Source organism: Vicugna pacos, chromosome 5, assembly GCF_048564905.1.
Source record: "Vicugna pacos chromosome 5, VicPac4, whole genome shotgun sequence".
In the NCBI taxonomy this organism is placed as follows: Eukaryota; Metazoa; Chordata; class Mammalia; order Artiodactyla; family Camelidae; genus Vicugna; species Vicugna pacos.
In genome coordinates, this window is record NC_132991.1 from 95,967,637 (window position 1) to 95,984,245 (window position 16,609).

A 16,609-nucleotide genomic window follows, 5' to 3' on the forward strand; every position below is an offset into this window, starting at 1 on the left:
TCTGGACATCAGGTCGCTGGCTGTCACCTCCCAGGCCTCCCGTCCCCTCTGCACCCCTAGCTGGGGCAGAGGAAGCGGGGCTTCCTCATTCTTAGCAAGAGTTCACCCCTGCCAAAGGTGACGTGATGGTCAGTTTTGTGAGTTAGCTTGGCCAGGCTGCAGAGCCCAGCGGTGCAGACACCGATGGAGAAGCTGCGAGGGGGTGTCTGTGGCTGGGGTGGCATCTAGAATCGTGTGACCTGAGAAAGGAGACCGCCCACCATGGAGTGGGCAGGCCTCATCCCATCAGCTGAAAGGCCTTCAGAGCAAACCTGAGGCTTCCCTGAGGACAAAGCCCCTCATGGATTTCAGACTTGCCCGTCCAGTCCCCACGGTCTCATGGGCCAATTCCATGAAATAAACTTCTTGATAGGTGCATAGTCAGGTGGACAGACAGACTGTACCTCCACATGTGTCTTACAGTGAGGGGCTGGCATCTGGGGGCAGGTGCAGCCCACCCCTTCGCTGGCTGCCCTGCCTCGGCCCCTCCTCCGTTCTGCCACACGCCTGGCACATGGGGGCTTCCCGGACGGGCCCCTGCCCTGGAACCCCACCTCAGCCTGCCCACAGCGCCAACTCAGTGCCACGGTGAGTGGCCTTCTTCCCCGGCCCGTGGGGCCGCCCGGTGGCGGTTGGGGGTGGTATGGGGCATCACATGGGCTGGCCAGGGGCCTGCAGCCCCTCCCAGCAAGCCCCACAGCCCAGCAGCAGGAGGGCCCCCTCACCCCTGCCATACCTGACCGCAGGACACTGGGCTCCGTGACTTTCTTGCCGTTGACGTAGGTGTCCGCCCCCTCACAGGGCTCCAGGGTCACCACAGCTGCAGGACAGATGGGGGGATGGGGAACAGATGGGGGACAGATGGGGGACAAAGGGGGAACAGAAGGGGGACAGACGGGGGACAGGGGGACAGAGTGGGGCCGTGAGGGGCTGCCATCCTGGCCATGCACCCCATCTGAGCCCAGCAAGCCCCGCTTGGGCCTGACCGCCAGCAGTGCGGGGTGGGGGTGGCTGGCAGCAGGGGCCGAAGGTGGCCATACCTTCACTGCCCCCTCGGGAGTCGCTCCGGAAGACACAGTGCTCCTCCTTGATGAAGTGCCCGCTCAGCACGATGTCCTGTCTCTTCTCCGCGTCCTCCCGGCCCACTCTGTGTGAGTGCAGTGGGTCGTTAGCACTGGCGGAACCCAGCGCACCCACGACATACACACCTGCCCGCTCGGTCTCCCTGCAGCCTCCAGGGGTGCCCAGCTCTTACAGGAAACGCCCAGAGTGCCCGTGAGTGGGTTTACAGGGCGCACCCCCAAATGCAGCCCGGCCTGGGGGAGCCACACCCCCAGCGTGGCCTGCAGCATCACACTGGCGACAAGCCAGGTGGGCGGCGACGTTCCAGCAGGTCCCCAGGCCCCTCAGTGCAGGAGCCTCCCCCCAACAGTGCCCCGCCACCTCCACCTGGTGACGCCATCCTTAATGTAGTAGAGGAGGCACTCGGACATCAGTGGGTCCTCGTTCAGGTTGACAAGATGTGGTGTCTGGGGAGACAAGAGGGTCACCTCTCTTGGGGGCGAGCAGGAGCCCAGACTTGCCGCCTGCTGGCCTCTCTCTTCCCCGCCCCCAGACCACCACCAGCCCAGGCCTGGCCTCACGGGGCATAGTGTCCTCCCAGCCTGGCAGAGAGGACAGCAGATGTGAAGGAAAAGGCTCCCTGAGCCTTGAGGGACAGTGACTGGGTGCCACTTGAGGGAGCTGGGCTTCAGGAGGGGCTGGGTCTGAGCTCTGAGCTCTTGGTGGGGGTTGCTCGGAGGCTGTGGCAGTCACTTGGACGTGTAAGGCACAGGCTGGGCCCTATGGGGTCTGGGCCTGGTCCTCCATGCTAAAACAGGGCTCCAAGTCCTCATTCCAACTGCGGCACCCAGGAGCTGAGGGTGGTGATCAGGACGCTGGCCAGGGAGGGCTCAGGCCCTGGGGGCCAGAGAGCAGAGAGGCTGAGAGAGAAGTCCCCCTGAGCCACCCAGGTCAGACCCCCCAGGCCTCCCCTGACCACGAGTCTACCAACGCATGACCCAAGGTCAAGGTGACCACCTCCTGCCAGCTGCCCTGTCTAAGCACTGCCCTCAGCTCCCTGCCCCATGCCGTGCCCAGGGCAGCCACTGCAGCCTCCTCCCCCTGGGCCTGGGACCCTCGCCTTTTCACTTCCTCCACTGCTCTCACCCAGGGGCCTACGGGCCCCCAACATTTCCTAAGCTCAGGGCCGCTGCCCCACGCCCGGTCCCTAGCAAGGGTTCTGAGATGTAGCGGAGGCTGGGACAGCTTCCTCAGTTTCCCACCTGGTATCCTGGGGCAAGCTGCCCCCACCCAGAGCTACAAACCCCACCATGCCCCTCCAACATCCCTGAGCAGGGCTGTGGCGATCTGGTCATCAGTCACAGGACAGACCATCCCCAGCTGCCCCTTCCCCCAAGCAGGAAGGGTGTCCAGTCTGCACTTGCCCAGTGGGGCCGAGCAGGGCACCCAGCTGGCCCACATACTTCTCCAGAGTCCTGGGAACCCCACTGTTCTCCAGAGAAGGCGGCCAAGTGGTCCCTGGGGCTGTCCTCCTGCTCTCAAGCAGTGTCCAGACCCGGAGCAACCAGCAAATCCCTCTGCCACCAATGAAGCCAGAGGACAGCACAGCCAGTGCCCTGATGGCACCTGCAGCCCAGCTCTGCACACACCCGGCCCAACAACAACACAGCAGCTTAGGGACAATGTATTCCAGACAAGACCCAAAGGCCCATCCAGAGGGTGTGCAATAGCACGCCGCCAGGGCACCACCTGCTCCCACCCCACCGCAGCCCTCCCCACCGCCTCTGGGCCTCAGCACATGCTGCTCCCTGGCCGGGAACGCAAGGTGCAGAAGGAGCCTGAGGAGCCTGTCCCGCCGCAGGGGGCAGCCACCCCGGCTGACGGGCCCAGCGCACAGCTGCCCCGCGCTCCTCTTCCCTCAGGGCCCCAGTGGCACAGCATGGGCTCCGCTTCAGGGACCGGCAAGCACAGGAACCCTCCGCTGGGTGAAAAGCCAGCCAAGCGCTTCCTCAACCAACAAGGCAGCAGGGGCAGGGCCTGGAGAGTCTGTGCTGAGGTCAGAGCAGACTGCCACCACCTCCCAGAAGGCTTCCCAGCTTGAAGCTCGGCTCTTAGGGCTCCAGGGTCTTTCGGGTGAGGGGGTGGGTCTGGGTCCAGGACCACAGAGACTTCCTCCCTAATGCTCACGCCTCGCCTCATCTGAGCTCCCGAATGGGGTGCTGTGGGGCGCTCTGCTCCACCTGAGAGCCAGGCCGTGGGCAAGCCAGGCCTTGGTGGGAGAAGAGGGGTCCTGGTGGGGACAGCCAGGTCCCACTTTAGCTAACCTCAGCCCATGTCTAGCCAGGCCCAGCCCATGAGTGATGCAGGCTGGAGGTGGGGGAGGAATGGATGTGGGCGAGTGTGGCCAGGGTCTGGACCTGACGCCCTGCCCAGGAGGAACCACCGCCCCCCAGAGGAGCTGACACCCACAAAGGGCCGCAGGTCCCCCAGCCCTGTCTACATCGGGGCAGCCCCAGGGAATGGGCAGGCTCCTACCTTCTTGGGGGAGAACACCCCCAAGGTGCCGCCGTCCTCCCTCATGGCCACGCCCATCTCGGCCAGCAGCGCCTCCCTGGGGGACAGAGCAGGGCTTAGCGTCCAGCAGGGCTTCACCTGGGCAGTGAGCTAAAGTCCTGCCTGGAGGGACTGGTCACCTGATCAGGGATCAGGTCAGTGGGGCCACTGGTGACGGGGGCGAGGTCACTGGATGACAGGTGGCAGCTGTGTCCTGTGCTAGACAGGGCCACCCCTGGGTGCAGGCACCCTTGGCTGGGGCACCGGGCTGCTGCCAGTCCCCATCCCCAGTGCCCACCTCTCCATCCGAATGGCTTCCGTCCGCCGCAGCTTCTCCTCCCAGGTCTCGTTGAGCTCAGCTATGATCTTCTCCGTCTCCTGGGGGGTGAGACAGAGCAGAGTGAGGTCATGGCTGGGGGCAGGCCGTGGGCAGGCCGTGGGCAGAGGCCTGGGTGCCAGGAAAAGGGGAGAGGAGTAGCCGGGTGTGTAGGGCCCGACAGCCCGACTCCAGGTCCGCCAGGCAGCGTGAAGTCTGAAAGGTCAAGGTGAAGGGCTGAGGGTTAGCATGTACAAAGGACGTGTGTCTTTCCTGTGGACACACCCAGAGAACAGAGAAAGAGCTGGAATAAACCTGGAGGGAGAAACAAACACACGTGGAGACGCGGAGACGCTGCTTCTGAGGCACGGAGTCCCTGCGCCGCGGCTCTCCCCTCTTCCTTCCCAGCCCCACACCCCAGGTGGCCCCCCACGCCTCAGGGAGCCCCCGTGTGTGCCCAGGTGGGACCCCACAGCACGCTGGGCCCTGTGCTCCCGGGTGACCTCACACCCCATCCCCACACCAGCCTGCGTCCGGCCCCTGAGCCCTGGTCTCTCCGTCCCTCAGTCTCCAGGATCTGGGCTCACCCTCCACCCCTCACACCCAGCACCCAGCAGCCGTTTGCAGAAGAAACCCGGCAACCAAACACCCACAACCAGCCCACCCGGCCAGACCAGGCGGGGAGTGCCGCAGAGCAGGTGTAGCCACGGGGACCGGGAGGAGGCGCAGAGGCCCGGGGACCCCCACACGCCGTGGTGAGCAGGCGGGGCCCCCGCGCTGGACCGAGAGTGCTGGTCACGTGGAGGGACGCCGGGGCTCAGACGCACTCTGCGTCCACCCGCACGGCCCGCTGCTGCCTGCCTCAGTGCCGCCGGGCAGGAGGAGGGGCCTCGGCCTGGGCGCCCGCCCCTCCGAGCCCAGCCCGGCCTCACCTTCAGCCTCTCGATGGCCTCCTCACTGCCCGGGGCAAACAAGATGCGCTCGTGCAGGCTGGACACGGAGGCAGCGCGGCTGGACAGGGCCGAGAGCGAGGACGAGGGGCTCACGCCCACCAGGGCGTTGGTCACTGTGGAGAGATTGTCAGGGGCTTGACTCAGCTCCGCCCCGCCACGGTTAATGTTATTGTTCTCAAGGTCGGACACGTCTAGGAGGAAGGGAAGGAGAGGGGAGGCGGGCAGACAGGAGGAGAGAGAAAAAGACCAAGTTGGGAAAAAGCGAAGGTGGGTGAAGAGAAGGCAGCAACAGGAGCCACGGCGAGCTGGGGGCAGACCAGCGCATGCAAGGCCCTTCTGCTCCCCCGGGGGGCCCCGGAGTCCTCTGCACCCTCCTGGCAGGGGCCCTGCTTCCCCTGCACCCACGCCAAGCCCGCAGCCACCTCCCAGCCCCTGCATCTGAGCTGCGTGGGCCCGAGGGCTCCACCAGCCTCCTGCCCTCCCTGCCCTCCTGCCTCCTCCTGGCACCGCCGGCGGCCCCCCCGCACCCAGGCCCTGACGCTCGTCCCCGTCCTGGCTGCCACCCCTCGCGCCCACCACCCACCCAGCTAGCCATGCACCCCGAGCTGTGGAGGCTGGGCTGTGCTGACCATCCAACCCCTCTGGGAACCCGAGAGGAGCCCCCCTGCCTCCACCTCAAGGAGCTGCTCTGGGCCCAGAGACCCCCCCACCTCACCCCGGGCTCCCTGTCCCCCAGGGCCTGGGAGTTGGGGCTGAAACACCCCCTGGTGGGGGAGGTCCCAGGCCCCTCCTGGCAGAAGCAGACACACCGCAGAGCAGCAGCAAGTACAGGACAGCACGGGGCGGGGGGTGGGGACCCAGCCACCCTGCAGCCCAGGGCAGGGAGCCAGCCCAAGGCCAGCGGGCACACAGGCCGGATGGGTCTGGCAGCATTCGGACTCCTGGCATTTCCCAGGGGAGGGGGCCTTGGGGTGCCCGGGGCCAGAGGGGTCCAGAACCAGGAGCCGGGACAGACCCAGCCCTCCAAGGGCCCTCCAAGCTGTCCAGGCCTCTGTGCTGATACGAGGAGCTTCCCAGGCCTCTAGGAGCACAGAGGCTCAGAGAGGCTGGTCTCAGCCACGCTTGGTCTGAGAGGCCTTGGCTGCTCTGTGCCTCAGTTTCCCACAGAGACACTGTGTGGAGGGGAGTGAACCGGGAACACGGGCTTGCGAGGCGCTGTGACCCTGTGTCTACCAGGGGCGCCGTGAGCGAGGGGAACCTGGCCCGCCAGCCCCAAAGAGGGGAAGGCAGGAGAGCAGCTGTACCCCCACCCCCGTGCTGCCCTACACCCCGCGGGCCAGGCGAAGCAGGGATGCGCAGAGAGCAGCAGGGGGATACACACATTTGGGTCCTCCGGGCACAGTGTTGGCTAAGGGGAGGGAAGCGTGGGGGAGAGACAGAAACAGAAGAACAGGTTTGTCTCCAGGGCGCCCGCTGCGGCAGGCAGGGCGGCGGTGGTCTTTGGCAGGACACGGGACCGCCAAATCCCGGCACCGTGGACGCTGATGTGGCCTCCAGGGAAACCATCTCTGGCCTGCCTGGGCCAGCAGCAGACCCGAACCATGCAGCCCACCCAGGCCAAGGCCAGAACCCTGGCCTCCCACCCAGAGGCAGCTCCGCCCCAAAACCGGAGCAGGGCCTGGGACGTGGGCCCTAAGGGCCGGGAGGGCGGCTGGACCCGCCCCAGCCCGGCCGCAGCCCGCGGGGGTGGCCCCAGGAGGGAGGCCCCCTGGGACCGGAGGGCGCAGACACTCACTGTCAGCGATGTCGCCGAGCCCTTGGGCGCACAGCAGGTCCCGCAGCCGGGCGACCTCGTCCTGTAGCTCACGGATCAGCTTGTTGTTGGGGTCCTCGTTGATGACGGCGTTGCAGCGAATCTGCTTGGCCCGGTCTGCATACCTGGGCAGCACAGCGAGCTGTGGGCTGGGCCGTGCCTGCGGGCCCACCGGCTCCCCGGGCCCGGCCCGCTCCCAGCTGTAGAGACATCTCACAGCCCAGGCCTGGACAGAGACAGCATCACCCCACGGGAGCCCCTGGGGCCACTGACCCACGGGTGGGCTCCCCAGGAGGAGGAGGCGCGGGGTAGTATCTTCTCCCCACGGCGAGCCTTCGCACCGGGACCTGTGGCCCCAGGGTGGACGGAGCAAGTCTAACCTGCATCCCAAGGCCCTTGTGGTGCGAGGTCAAGAGACTAGAGCGCTGACCCAGGCCACCAAGTAGCCTCCCACAGGGCCACACTGCCCTGGCCACGGGGACCTTCAGACACATCTGTCCCCCTGCTCATTGAAGACCCCCAGTAGCTCTCATGGCCCATGGGCAGGTATAAACTGCTCAGCCCATGAGCACAGCTCTCCAGGTCTGAGGCCTGGGCTCTGGGCCACTTGTGGCCATAAAGTTCACCCCCAAGGGTGGTGGGAACTGAAGGGGGCCCATGAAGGCCCAGGTGCCCCCGACAGCCGTTTGGAGCCTCAAGGAGTCCAGGTGAGATGGCCCCCAAGGAGTCACCTTGAATTATCTACTCCCGCCCCAGCCCGCTGGGGGACAGGGCCCACCCCCCCAGGAGCCGGCAGAGGCACAGGCTCCCCGCCAGGAACACGGACCCCCCCAGGATCACAGCCCCCCCAGGAGCACGGCCCTCCCCCAGGAGCACAGGCCCCCCCCAGGATCACGGCCCCCCGCAGGAGCACGGCCCTCCCCCAGGAGCACAGGCCCCCCCCAGGAGCACAGCCCTCCCCCAGGAGCATGGCCCCCCACTCCCACCCAGGACACACCTCAGGGTGCTCAGCGTCTCGTCGTAGTTGATGTCTGCGGGGCTCAGCGCAGCCACCATCGCTGTCCTCGAGTTCCCGCCTGCGGGGGAGACGCGGTCGTCCCAGCAGGGGATGGGCCCGGCTGCCCCCACCCCCGCCACACACAGCTGGGGGGCACGTCTTCTAAGCAGAGTTTTCTCACGTGTGGGGTCACCGCACACCAAGTAGGCCCCCCACCCCGTCATACAGGGGAAAGCTGGGGAGGGTTTTATGGCATTTACTACAAGATGAGAACTGTTTACATCCAGTAAAACTTTCACATTTATCCTTCCTGTTTGGAATATTTCTCCAGTATTTCAGCTCAGGTTCCCGGCCCGGGGCCGCATGGATCCTGGCAACCAACAGGTGGCACGCTGTTCAACCCAGTCGAGCTCAGGCTCCTAGCCCAGCAGAGGCAGGAACACTGGGCAGCGCGTCCTGTCGGGGTCAGGGGCCTCAGCAGCCCTCAGGACCACTGCCTGTCCTGTCCGTGCTGGGGGTTCAGAAGGACAGACCTCACGTGAACAGAGGAGGGGTAATTCATTGAAGCTCCCCGAGAGCCAGCCAGTAAGCAGGGCTCCCCAGAATCAGCGAGTCCCAGGTCTCCAGGGGAAACTCAGGCCCCGAGAAGGGTGGCTACCAGTCTGGGTGTCGCAGGCCTGAACCAGGAGCACTAATGAGGGTGGGTGCGTGTTCTGAGAGGTTCCCCGAGGGCCATCCTGGTCCTCCAGACTTGCTTCCTTAACCTACCACTGGCCACTGGCCACTGGCCCAGGCCTTCTGCAAGGAGCCCCCGGTTCACATCTCAGCCCAGAAAGGATGGGACCCATCCCAGGTGGGAAGGCAGGGCGGCAGCTGGGGTGGGTGTCAGACCCCAGGACAGCAAGCCACGCATCCTCACCCAGGTTTTCCCGGAGGAGCCAGGTCAGCACTGAGTCTCGATATGGAATGAAATCTGTCTTCTTCTTTTTCTTGTTCTGTGGGGGAGGAGGGTTCAAGGTCAACCTCAAGCCCACTGGAGAAGGGAGGCAGTGGACGAGCACAGGCCTGCGGGCAGGCCCCCAAAGCCAAGGCTGCCGGGGGGGGCAGGGCTGGGCCTGTTGCCAAGGCCTCTCCCCACAGGAGCCCCAGGCGCCACCACTCGGGCTGGAGTCGGGGACTGGCTAGCACATTCCTCAGCCGCCTCCCTGCCTGTCCCACTGCGTCTCTGGGCCACACGGCCAGACTGAGCCCGGGCGGGGGCCGGCACCCCAGCACGCGTGTCCTGAGCTCCGGCAGAAGGGCCAGGCCGAGCCCACCGCCCCGTCAAATCCCGTCAGCAGCCCCGCGGACCGCGAGGAGAAAGCCTCGCGGCTCACATGGCCCCGCCGGCCTCCGCCAGCGCCCTCGGGCCGCCTCTCCCCTTCTGCAAGACGCGCCTTCCTTCTCCTGGTGAGCCCTCCCCCGCAGCCTTGGGGAGCCCACTCACCAGCCCCCCAACAACCTCGTCTCCTGCCCCGCGGTGCGCAGCGTCCTCACGTGCCTCCCTTTGTCCCTCTACTAAGGCAAACGGCGGTCACTCAGAACACAGAAGCGAGCGGGGGAATGGCTGCTGGGCCCCACTTCTCACACACGGGTGCGCAGAGGCCGAGCCGGCTGCTCCGCTAGTCCTGGCTGTTGAGCTGCTTTCCAGAGTCTCCTCGTTCGTTCGTGCACACGTTTGCTTAAGGAGCATCTGCTCAGCCCCCGTGGCGGCCGGGAGACCTGCCCCCACCCAGCGCCCACCCTGGGGGACACACAGATGCCACCGCCGGGTGGCTGCTTCTCCGGGCACAGACACTGCGGCAACGCCCTTCAGAACGATCCCTGAGACGACCTGAAAGTTCTAGAGACACGCGGTCAGGTGGGTTCCCGAAATGCTGCGCCGGCGTCCCTGCGAGCAGGTGTGAGAGCGTCCGCCTGGCGACGGCTCCGCGGGGCCGAGGGCTTTCTTTGCTCCCTTTGGAAATTCGCTGCGTGAAGACCTTTCTTGCCGCTTTGCTTCCATTGTTTAATTCCCGAGGATGCAGTAAGTCTGCCGTATTCCTTGTTTCCAAAGCACCATCGCCCCGGCCACCAGCCGAGTCCCTTTGACCCGCTGCCCCCTCAGCGCTGCTCACTCCCCACCAGGGCCCCTGCGGGGGAGGCCAGCTCCTCCCTGAACCACCATGCCTCCCTCTCCTCCGCCCTCCCAGCCTCTGCCCTCTCACTCCTTGGACCTTTGCCACACGGCCCTCTGTTGCCCTGACAGCCACACCGGCCACCCGTGCCCTCCCAGCCGGTCTCCACCGGCAGCCTGAGGGCATGTCCTGCGCTAAAGCAGCCTTCATGAGACCCCCCCCCCCACTGCTCCCCCTCCACCACGACCAGCCAGATTCTGACCCGGGGCTCGGGGCCAGCTCAGGCCCCGCCCTCTCTGGCCTCAGCATCCTCGTACCCCACCGGCTCCCCGCTCCAGGCAGACCCTCAACTCGCTCCTCGAGCTCCTCTCACTCGGGTCCTGCCAAGTCTCTCTCACAGCCCCTCGCCCAGACCCTTACACGTCTCCTCACGCCCCTCAGGGCGTCACACAGGGACACACGTGGTCCCACACACAGTGCCCTGCAGTCCCTGCCACCCCCGTGCACAGCTCCTTCCACAGCGCAGCGCGCAGCTCCCGCTGCTCACGGGGCTTCCTGACCTTCCGTCAGGTCTCCACAGCCCCGGGAGTCCACACGGTTCCCAACACCTCCACACACAGTCCACACGGAGCTCCACGCGCCCCGCATGCCCTCTTACACAGGGCCCCTCACAGGTCCCCCGCGGTCCCTCACGTGGCTCCCTGTCCCACCCGACGTGGCTCCGCACACCGCACACGTTCCTCGCGGCTCCCCAGGCAGGTCCTCGGAGCCCCTCCCGCGCTCTGCGCCCTTCCTCTCACAGCTCCTCAGAGCTCCTGCTCAGGCCTCCGCCGCGGAGCTGCCGCCCAGAGGCCCTCTGTCCGGGTCCCCTCACAGCCCAGGGCTGTCCTGGGGGAGGCATCTCCCCGCTCTCCTCGCCACCCCTCTACCTCCACGGCCAGCACCCCGGACACCCTCCCCCGGGGGAGGGTGAGCTTACCTTGTTGGGCCCCGAGTCCTGCAAAGGCAAAGACAAAGTGTCTGAGGCCGGAGCGAGGCTGGCATGTCCCCTCCTCACCAGTCGGGACACAGAGACTCAGGAGTGACAGGATGGCTGCTCCCGCTGGGACCCCCGCCTCTGGGCTTCTCCACAACCAAGCCCCACAGGGACCGGCCAGCAGGAGGGCAGGTCGGGCACCCCCCACCCGCTGTCCATCCCACCATCCACCCCACCGTCCTCCCCACCATCGGCTGCAGCCGCCCCAGCCGCTCACCATCTCGGCCAGAGCGGAGATGACCTTCCCCAAGGTGGTCAGGGACTTGTTGATGTTGGCTCCCTCCTGTGTGTGGAGGACAGACGTCAGGGAGCCCCTCACCCCAGTGGTCCCGGGCCTGAACCCCCTCCCCTGCCTCTCCCCAAAACTGGGGCTCCCCCCTTCCTGCCACCCACCACTGAGCCCCATTCCCGCCGGGGTCTCAGTCTGTGTCCCCAGGGCCGCGGCACGGGCATCGGGCCACGGCTGTGAGTCCAGCAGGTGAAGACCTTCCGGCCCCCCTACCTTGAGGCGCGTGCCCTTGGCCCCCGTGGAGTCGGCACGCTCACTCCCGGCCAGGTCCACCAGGCTGATCTTGCTCACCTGCGACAGCAAACAGGCCCCATGTAGGAGACCGAGAGCCCGAGTGGGGCTCCCACCTCCCCAGGCCAGCCTCGAGGAGCCGCCAGAGGGAAGGAGCGGGACCCAGGCCTCTCGACCCACAGGGCAGAGCCTCCTCTGCTCACAGCTCTTCCAAAGCCTCCTCCCCTGGGAGGCCGCCCGCCCTGGTCCCCCAGCACCTGGCGCTGCAGCCGAGCTGCTCTCTGTGCCAGGCTCTCCTCACAAGGGGCGTCCTGTCACTGTCACCCTCAGTTGGGGCTCCTCGTCTGTGGCGGGACTTGAATCCAGCTCTGAAGAGCCCGTAGCTCAGAGGCCTTGTGAGGGCTCGGCTGCACCCAGCACTGGCCTGGGCACCAGGCAGGGGCCCACCAACACTCCCGCAGCCCAGGCCAGACGGCCACCTGCACCCGGGGAGGCGCAGCCCCTCTTGCGCCACGGCTGCTGCAGACAGGACTCACCCAGTGGGACCTCTTGGTGCCCCGAGCCCAAGGGTGGGGACAGCAGGCAGCCCGCTGCCAGGCTGACCCAGGCCCAGCTCCCCTCGCCACCCTCCCCAGCCTCCGAGTGACCCCGACATCCTCAGGGACTGAGCGGCCCTCACTGCCCCTAGCCCCTCTGTGGACCCCAGGGTGCTGCCCAGGAAAGCCCTGCCCCCAGGAGGCAGCTGAGGTCCCCCAGGAGTGGGCCTGGAGGGCAGGGCAGGGGTGAGAGTCTGCCGGAGAAAACACCACGTCTAGGGTCAGCGTGGTGGAGGGACAGGAAGCCTCGGCGCCCACCCTGCTGCCCCTTCCCAGTGCCCACAGACAGGCGTCTGGGTAAAGGCCCCAGCGGACGACAGCCGCCTGGGTCTGCTGACCAGGCAGAGGTGCGGGGGAAGGGCACCTGGGGCTCGGGCAGCGGGCGGGTGGCTCCCTCTCAACACAGCCTCTCCTTTGTGCTTGCAGATGTCGGCGCCTCCCCTGTGGTGTAGCCCTGGGGACATCCTTCCTCCGCCCCTCCCTCCAGTCTCCACCGAAACTGCCTGGCAGGAGGCAGACCCGGGGTCCACAGCTCCTCCGCTCAGTCCCTTCCATGCCCAGGTGGCACCAAACACCCAGACAAGGTGGCAGCGAAGACCTGGCCAACCTCTCGCTGAGGCCCAGACTGGGCAGGGGACAGTCCCCACCCAATGCGAGGACGCTGCCCACGCCTCGTGGACCGGCTTGGCCTCCTTGTCCCACCTGACCAGCCTGGCCCCGTCCCCAGCCCGGGCCCTGCCCACCTTCTCTGCGGTGATGTTGGTCTCTGCATCGTGGCGCTTCTGAGTGAAGATGATGTTGAAGACGGCGTGGGAGCGGCTGCTGGTCTCATTCATGTTCGTGGCCGCCACTGTCCTGGAGAAACAGAAGCCACACTCCGTCACCCACCGTCCTGTGGTCAGGTGTGAGGGTCACTGGTGGTGCCAGCCCGCCCGACCAGGTCACGAGAGGTCAGCTCCCCGGGGCTCCAGGGGCAGCCCTGTCCGGCCTGGTGGCAACTGTGCCTCCTGCCAGAGCTCGAGCAGGGCCCCCTTGTCTGTCCACCACGTCCATCGGGGCTCCAGCTGGAGCCTGGCGCTCAGGGCGCTGTGACCGGGCCCTCTCCCCACTCCCAGGGGCTCAGCAGAGCCCCGGCACTGCTCAGCCAGCTTCCCAGTAACAGGTCCTTGGCTGTGACATGGAAAGGCCCCCAGAAAGAAAAGGGGGCACCACCGTCCATCCCAGTGTGGCCTTGGGGACAAGGCCAGGCTGCCTGAGTGGAGGTCAGTGGCTGGTCCCAATGCCACCAACGGGCAGAGCCCTCGGGAGCCCACAGGCTGGGCGACAGCTGCCTCCACAGGGGGGCCTTGTCAGAACAGCACCCACCCCCACGGGGCCACTGGTAAGGTGCAGGATGTCGGAGAATGACCCGGGGATCCTCACCCTCCGGGAGTCCCCGCGTGGCCGACGGGGGACTGTGGCTGTGACAACCAGGGCAGACCCTCCAGGACAGGGAGGCCAAGGGCACCACGGCCATGGAGACTAATCGCTTACGGCTGGCAGTGCCTTGCAGATGACACCCCATGCCCCCAGCCCCGTACCCTGTCCAGAGGGCCCTCTGCCCTCGGAGCAGACAAGGTTGCCCTCGCAGTGTGGTCCCACCCAGGGCAGCCACCATCACCCCAGGGTGCCTGAACCCCCGGGAGGAGCAGACCCCAAGGAGATGAATGACCTTAGGCCCACAAGGCCCCCACCCACGGGGAGACCACCAGGGGCCCTAAGGACAGGGCCTCCCTCGGAGAGACGAGCAACTGTGCGCAGGGGAGGGTACGCATCACCCCGCACGCACCGGGCCTTGTTCCCCGAGTCCATGAGGTCCTGGATGTCATTGTAGGAGGTGACTGCCAGCTTGGAGAGGTCCTCCACGTAGGGCCCCAGCAGCGGGTGCTCCCTCACACGCAGGTTGCCCTTGTTCTTGGGGTTCAGGAGGTCACGGACACGCTCGCAGTAAATCTCCATGTAGCTGACCTGCAGGGCAGAGATGACATGAGGGACCCCGGAAGTGGAGGGAGCAGCGGGCACACCACGGGCTCCCAGCCGCCAGTGGGGCCATGGCCCCTGCGTGAATGTGTACGTTGGGGGTGTCAGCCCACCCCTGCCTGCCTGGCTTTGTCCTACCCACCACCATGCCGGGGCTCACCCGACGCGGTCACACCAGGGCCACCTTGGCCACAGCACAGCCCAGCCATGCAGCTCGGAGCAGGGAAGCTGCTCACTAAACATCACGAAGCAGAGAACCGCCCCCCGCACCGCGTGTCTGCCTCGTCCATGAGTGAGTGGCAAACCACGGGCACAGACCCGTGGATCCTCGGGGGCTGACTTTGAATCAGCAGAGCCACACTCCCAGGGCCGGACGCCAGGAGAGCCCTACCTCCACGGAGTAGGACATGTTGTCATTGGTGGTGTCATTGATGCGGGAGAACAGGTCCTCGCAGAGCTGCGGGGGCAGAGGACACACAGTCAAACTCTGGGCTGGGCTGTTCGCGGAGCTCCGCCCTCGAGGTGCTGTGGGCAGCCTGCAACCCAGGCTGGACACGCTCTCCCGGGCCCCTCTCACCCCATCCCAGTCCATCTGAAAGGCACTGAGAGGCCTGCAGCCAAGGAGCCCCTGTCTTCTGCTTAACTCAGGGAGAGCCTCCCCTTTGGCTGATGTCCGACTCTCTCCTACGGACCGTCTGCCCCTCACACTTGTCTGCATGAGGTGGAGGGCCTACTGTGCTGCAGACCACCTGGCATCCTCCCTGTCCTGACCAGGTCAAGTACTGACCGGCTCAGGTTCGGAGACCCGCCCGGGGGGCTGCGATCCGAGCAGTTACCGAGGCATCCCTCGGCAGGCCGCCAGTCCTGACGGCACTCCCTGGGAAGGGCTGCCCCAGCACCTTGTCTTATGGATGTGACCGCTGTGGGCACCGCCCAGGGCCGGGCCCTCCCGCAGCTCCCCACCCCCAGATCTGGGTCTCCAGCCTCTTCACAGCCGGTCTGCCGCTCGCTGCCCCTCCGGCCCTGCCCCCACCCTCCCCTCCAGCCCCCGCTCTCCGAGGCTGCTCTCCTGGGGCCCAGCGGGCGCTGGGCTCATGGGCCCCCGGCCCCTGGCCCCCGGCCCCGCTCGGCCCCGCCCCGCCCGGCCCTGCCCGGCCCCAATCCGCGTGCCTGCGGGATGATGCCCTGCTGGTCCTTCTCCTGCTTGCCCATCATGGTGTAGGACTTGCCGGCCCCGGTCTGCCCGTAGGCGAAGATGCAGACATTGTAGCCCTCGAAGGCGTGCTGCAGCATCTCCTCACCGATGTCCCGGTACACCTGCTTCTGCGAGGCGTAGTTGATGTCTTCCGGCTGCAGGACAAGCAGGGGGTGTGGCTGCCAGAGGCTGGGCTTGCAGACGCCTCAGCCCACCCTGCTCACTGAGCACCCACACGACGCCCAGGGCCTGGGGCACCAGGGCCAGCAGAGTGGGGAGGGACACCTGCCCCGCCCACCACTCACAGGCGACCTGGAAAACGGAGATAACCCTGAGGGGGTGGTGGGCCACTTCTGGAGGGAAGAGTGGGGGGATCTGGCCGGGCCAGGGTGGGACAGGGTGGAAGGAAGGACATTTCTGCAGAGGGAACAGCATGTGTGAAGGCTCAGAGGTGGGAGCACATGACACGGTGCTCAAAATCAAGGCTCAGTGTGGCAGCCGTGGGAGTGATGAGGTGGGGTAGGAGAGGTGGCAGGGCCCAGGGGCCCAGGGGCCCAGGGAGCCAGGCCGTAGTGCATGGACACGGTCCTGAAGACAGCCGGTTACTTTAGATGCGCCCGGGATTACTCTGGGGATAGGAGGAGGAGGGGCTGGACAGGAAGGTGACATGGGGAGCCCTGGGGCTGCTCTGGGGCCAGGCACTCAGAGGTATGACCTACAGTGGGCCCTGGCCCTGGGGCAGGGGGCCTGGACACCTTCAGGGTTCAGGAGGCTGGGGGATGGGCAGGACGGGGTGTGGGCTGGATGGCGGAGGCCTCCCAGGCTCCCAGGGGTAGTGGAGGGCGCACAGGGGCTGGGGCCAGGTGGGCAGGTGAGTTTGGGATGTCTTGGGGAGGAGAAGCTGGCAAGCAAATGGACGTATGGCTCGGACCCTGGGAAACCGCCCACAGTGAGCTGACAGCCCCTTGGCCCCTGCCTCAGCTGGGGACAATGCGTGTTGCAGCTCAGGGCGACCTTCCACACACAAGGCCTCTCAGGAGAGAAGGCCCCTCCCCCAGGCCTCAGCCCTCTGCCCCCCACCCAGGCCCCGGAGCCCCCACCCCCGGCTCAGAAAGGTCAAGGGACTGGCCAAGAGCCACAAAGCGAGCAGGGCTGAGCCAGCACCCACACGGCAGCCCCCGCCCCGGGCCCAGCCCTGGGCTTACGGAGGTGTGCGACCAGTAGGAATAGTCGAAGCTGAAGCTTTTTGGCGTCTCCTTGGGCTGCTTGGGGTTCACGATGGCTGCGGGAGGGCGACGAGCACAGGGGTTAGAGCTGCGGTGCAGGGGCAGGCTGCCCCTGGGCACGCCCACCT

At 66.6% G+C, this 16,609-nt stretch overlaps 1 protein-coding gene across 1 annotated transcript in view; it reads right to left on the minus strand.

Moving 5' to 3' along the window:
• The window catches only part of KIF1A (kinesin family member 1A), an 85,415-nt gene that overhangs the window by 40,818 nt on the left and 27,988 nt on the right, over window positions 1-16,609 (minus strand). Inside the window, exons 3-19 of the mRNA XM_072962007.1 lie at window positions 16,461-16,537; window positions 15,231-15,410; window positions 14,452-14,517; window positions 13,870-14,048; window positions 12,785-12,896; window positions 11,428-11,505; window positions 11,143-11,208; window positions 10,869-10,886; window positions 8,653-8,728; window positions 7,734-7,812; window positions 6,719-6,861; window positions 4,903-5,036; window positions 3,953-4,032; window positions 3,637-3,712; window positions 1,489-1,568; window positions 1,080-1,186; window positions 776-859 (exon numbers count right to left, since the gene is read on the minus strand). Coding sequence (XP_072818108.1) covers window positions 776-859; window positions 1,080-1,186; window positions 1,489-1,568; window positions 3,637-3,712; window positions 3,953-4,032; window positions 4,903-5,036; window positions 6,719-6,861; window positions 7,734-7,812; window positions 8,653-8,728; window positions 10,869-10,886; window positions 11,143-11,208; window positions 11,428-11,505; window positions 12,785-12,896; window positions 13,870-14,048; window positions 14,452-14,517; window positions 15,231-15,410; window positions 16,461-16,537 — 1,635 coding nt within the window. The remainder of the gene's footprint in view (window positions 1-775; window positions 860-1,079; window positions 1,187-1,488; window positions 1,569-3,636; window positions 3,713-3,952; window positions 4,033-4,902; window positions 5,037-6,718; window positions 6,862-7,733; window positions 7,813-8,652; window positions 8,729-10,868; window positions 10,887-11,142; window positions 11,209-11,427; window positions 11,506-12,784; window positions 12,897-13,869; window positions 14,049-14,451; window positions 14,518-15,230; window positions 15,411-16,460; window positions 16,538-16,609) is intronic.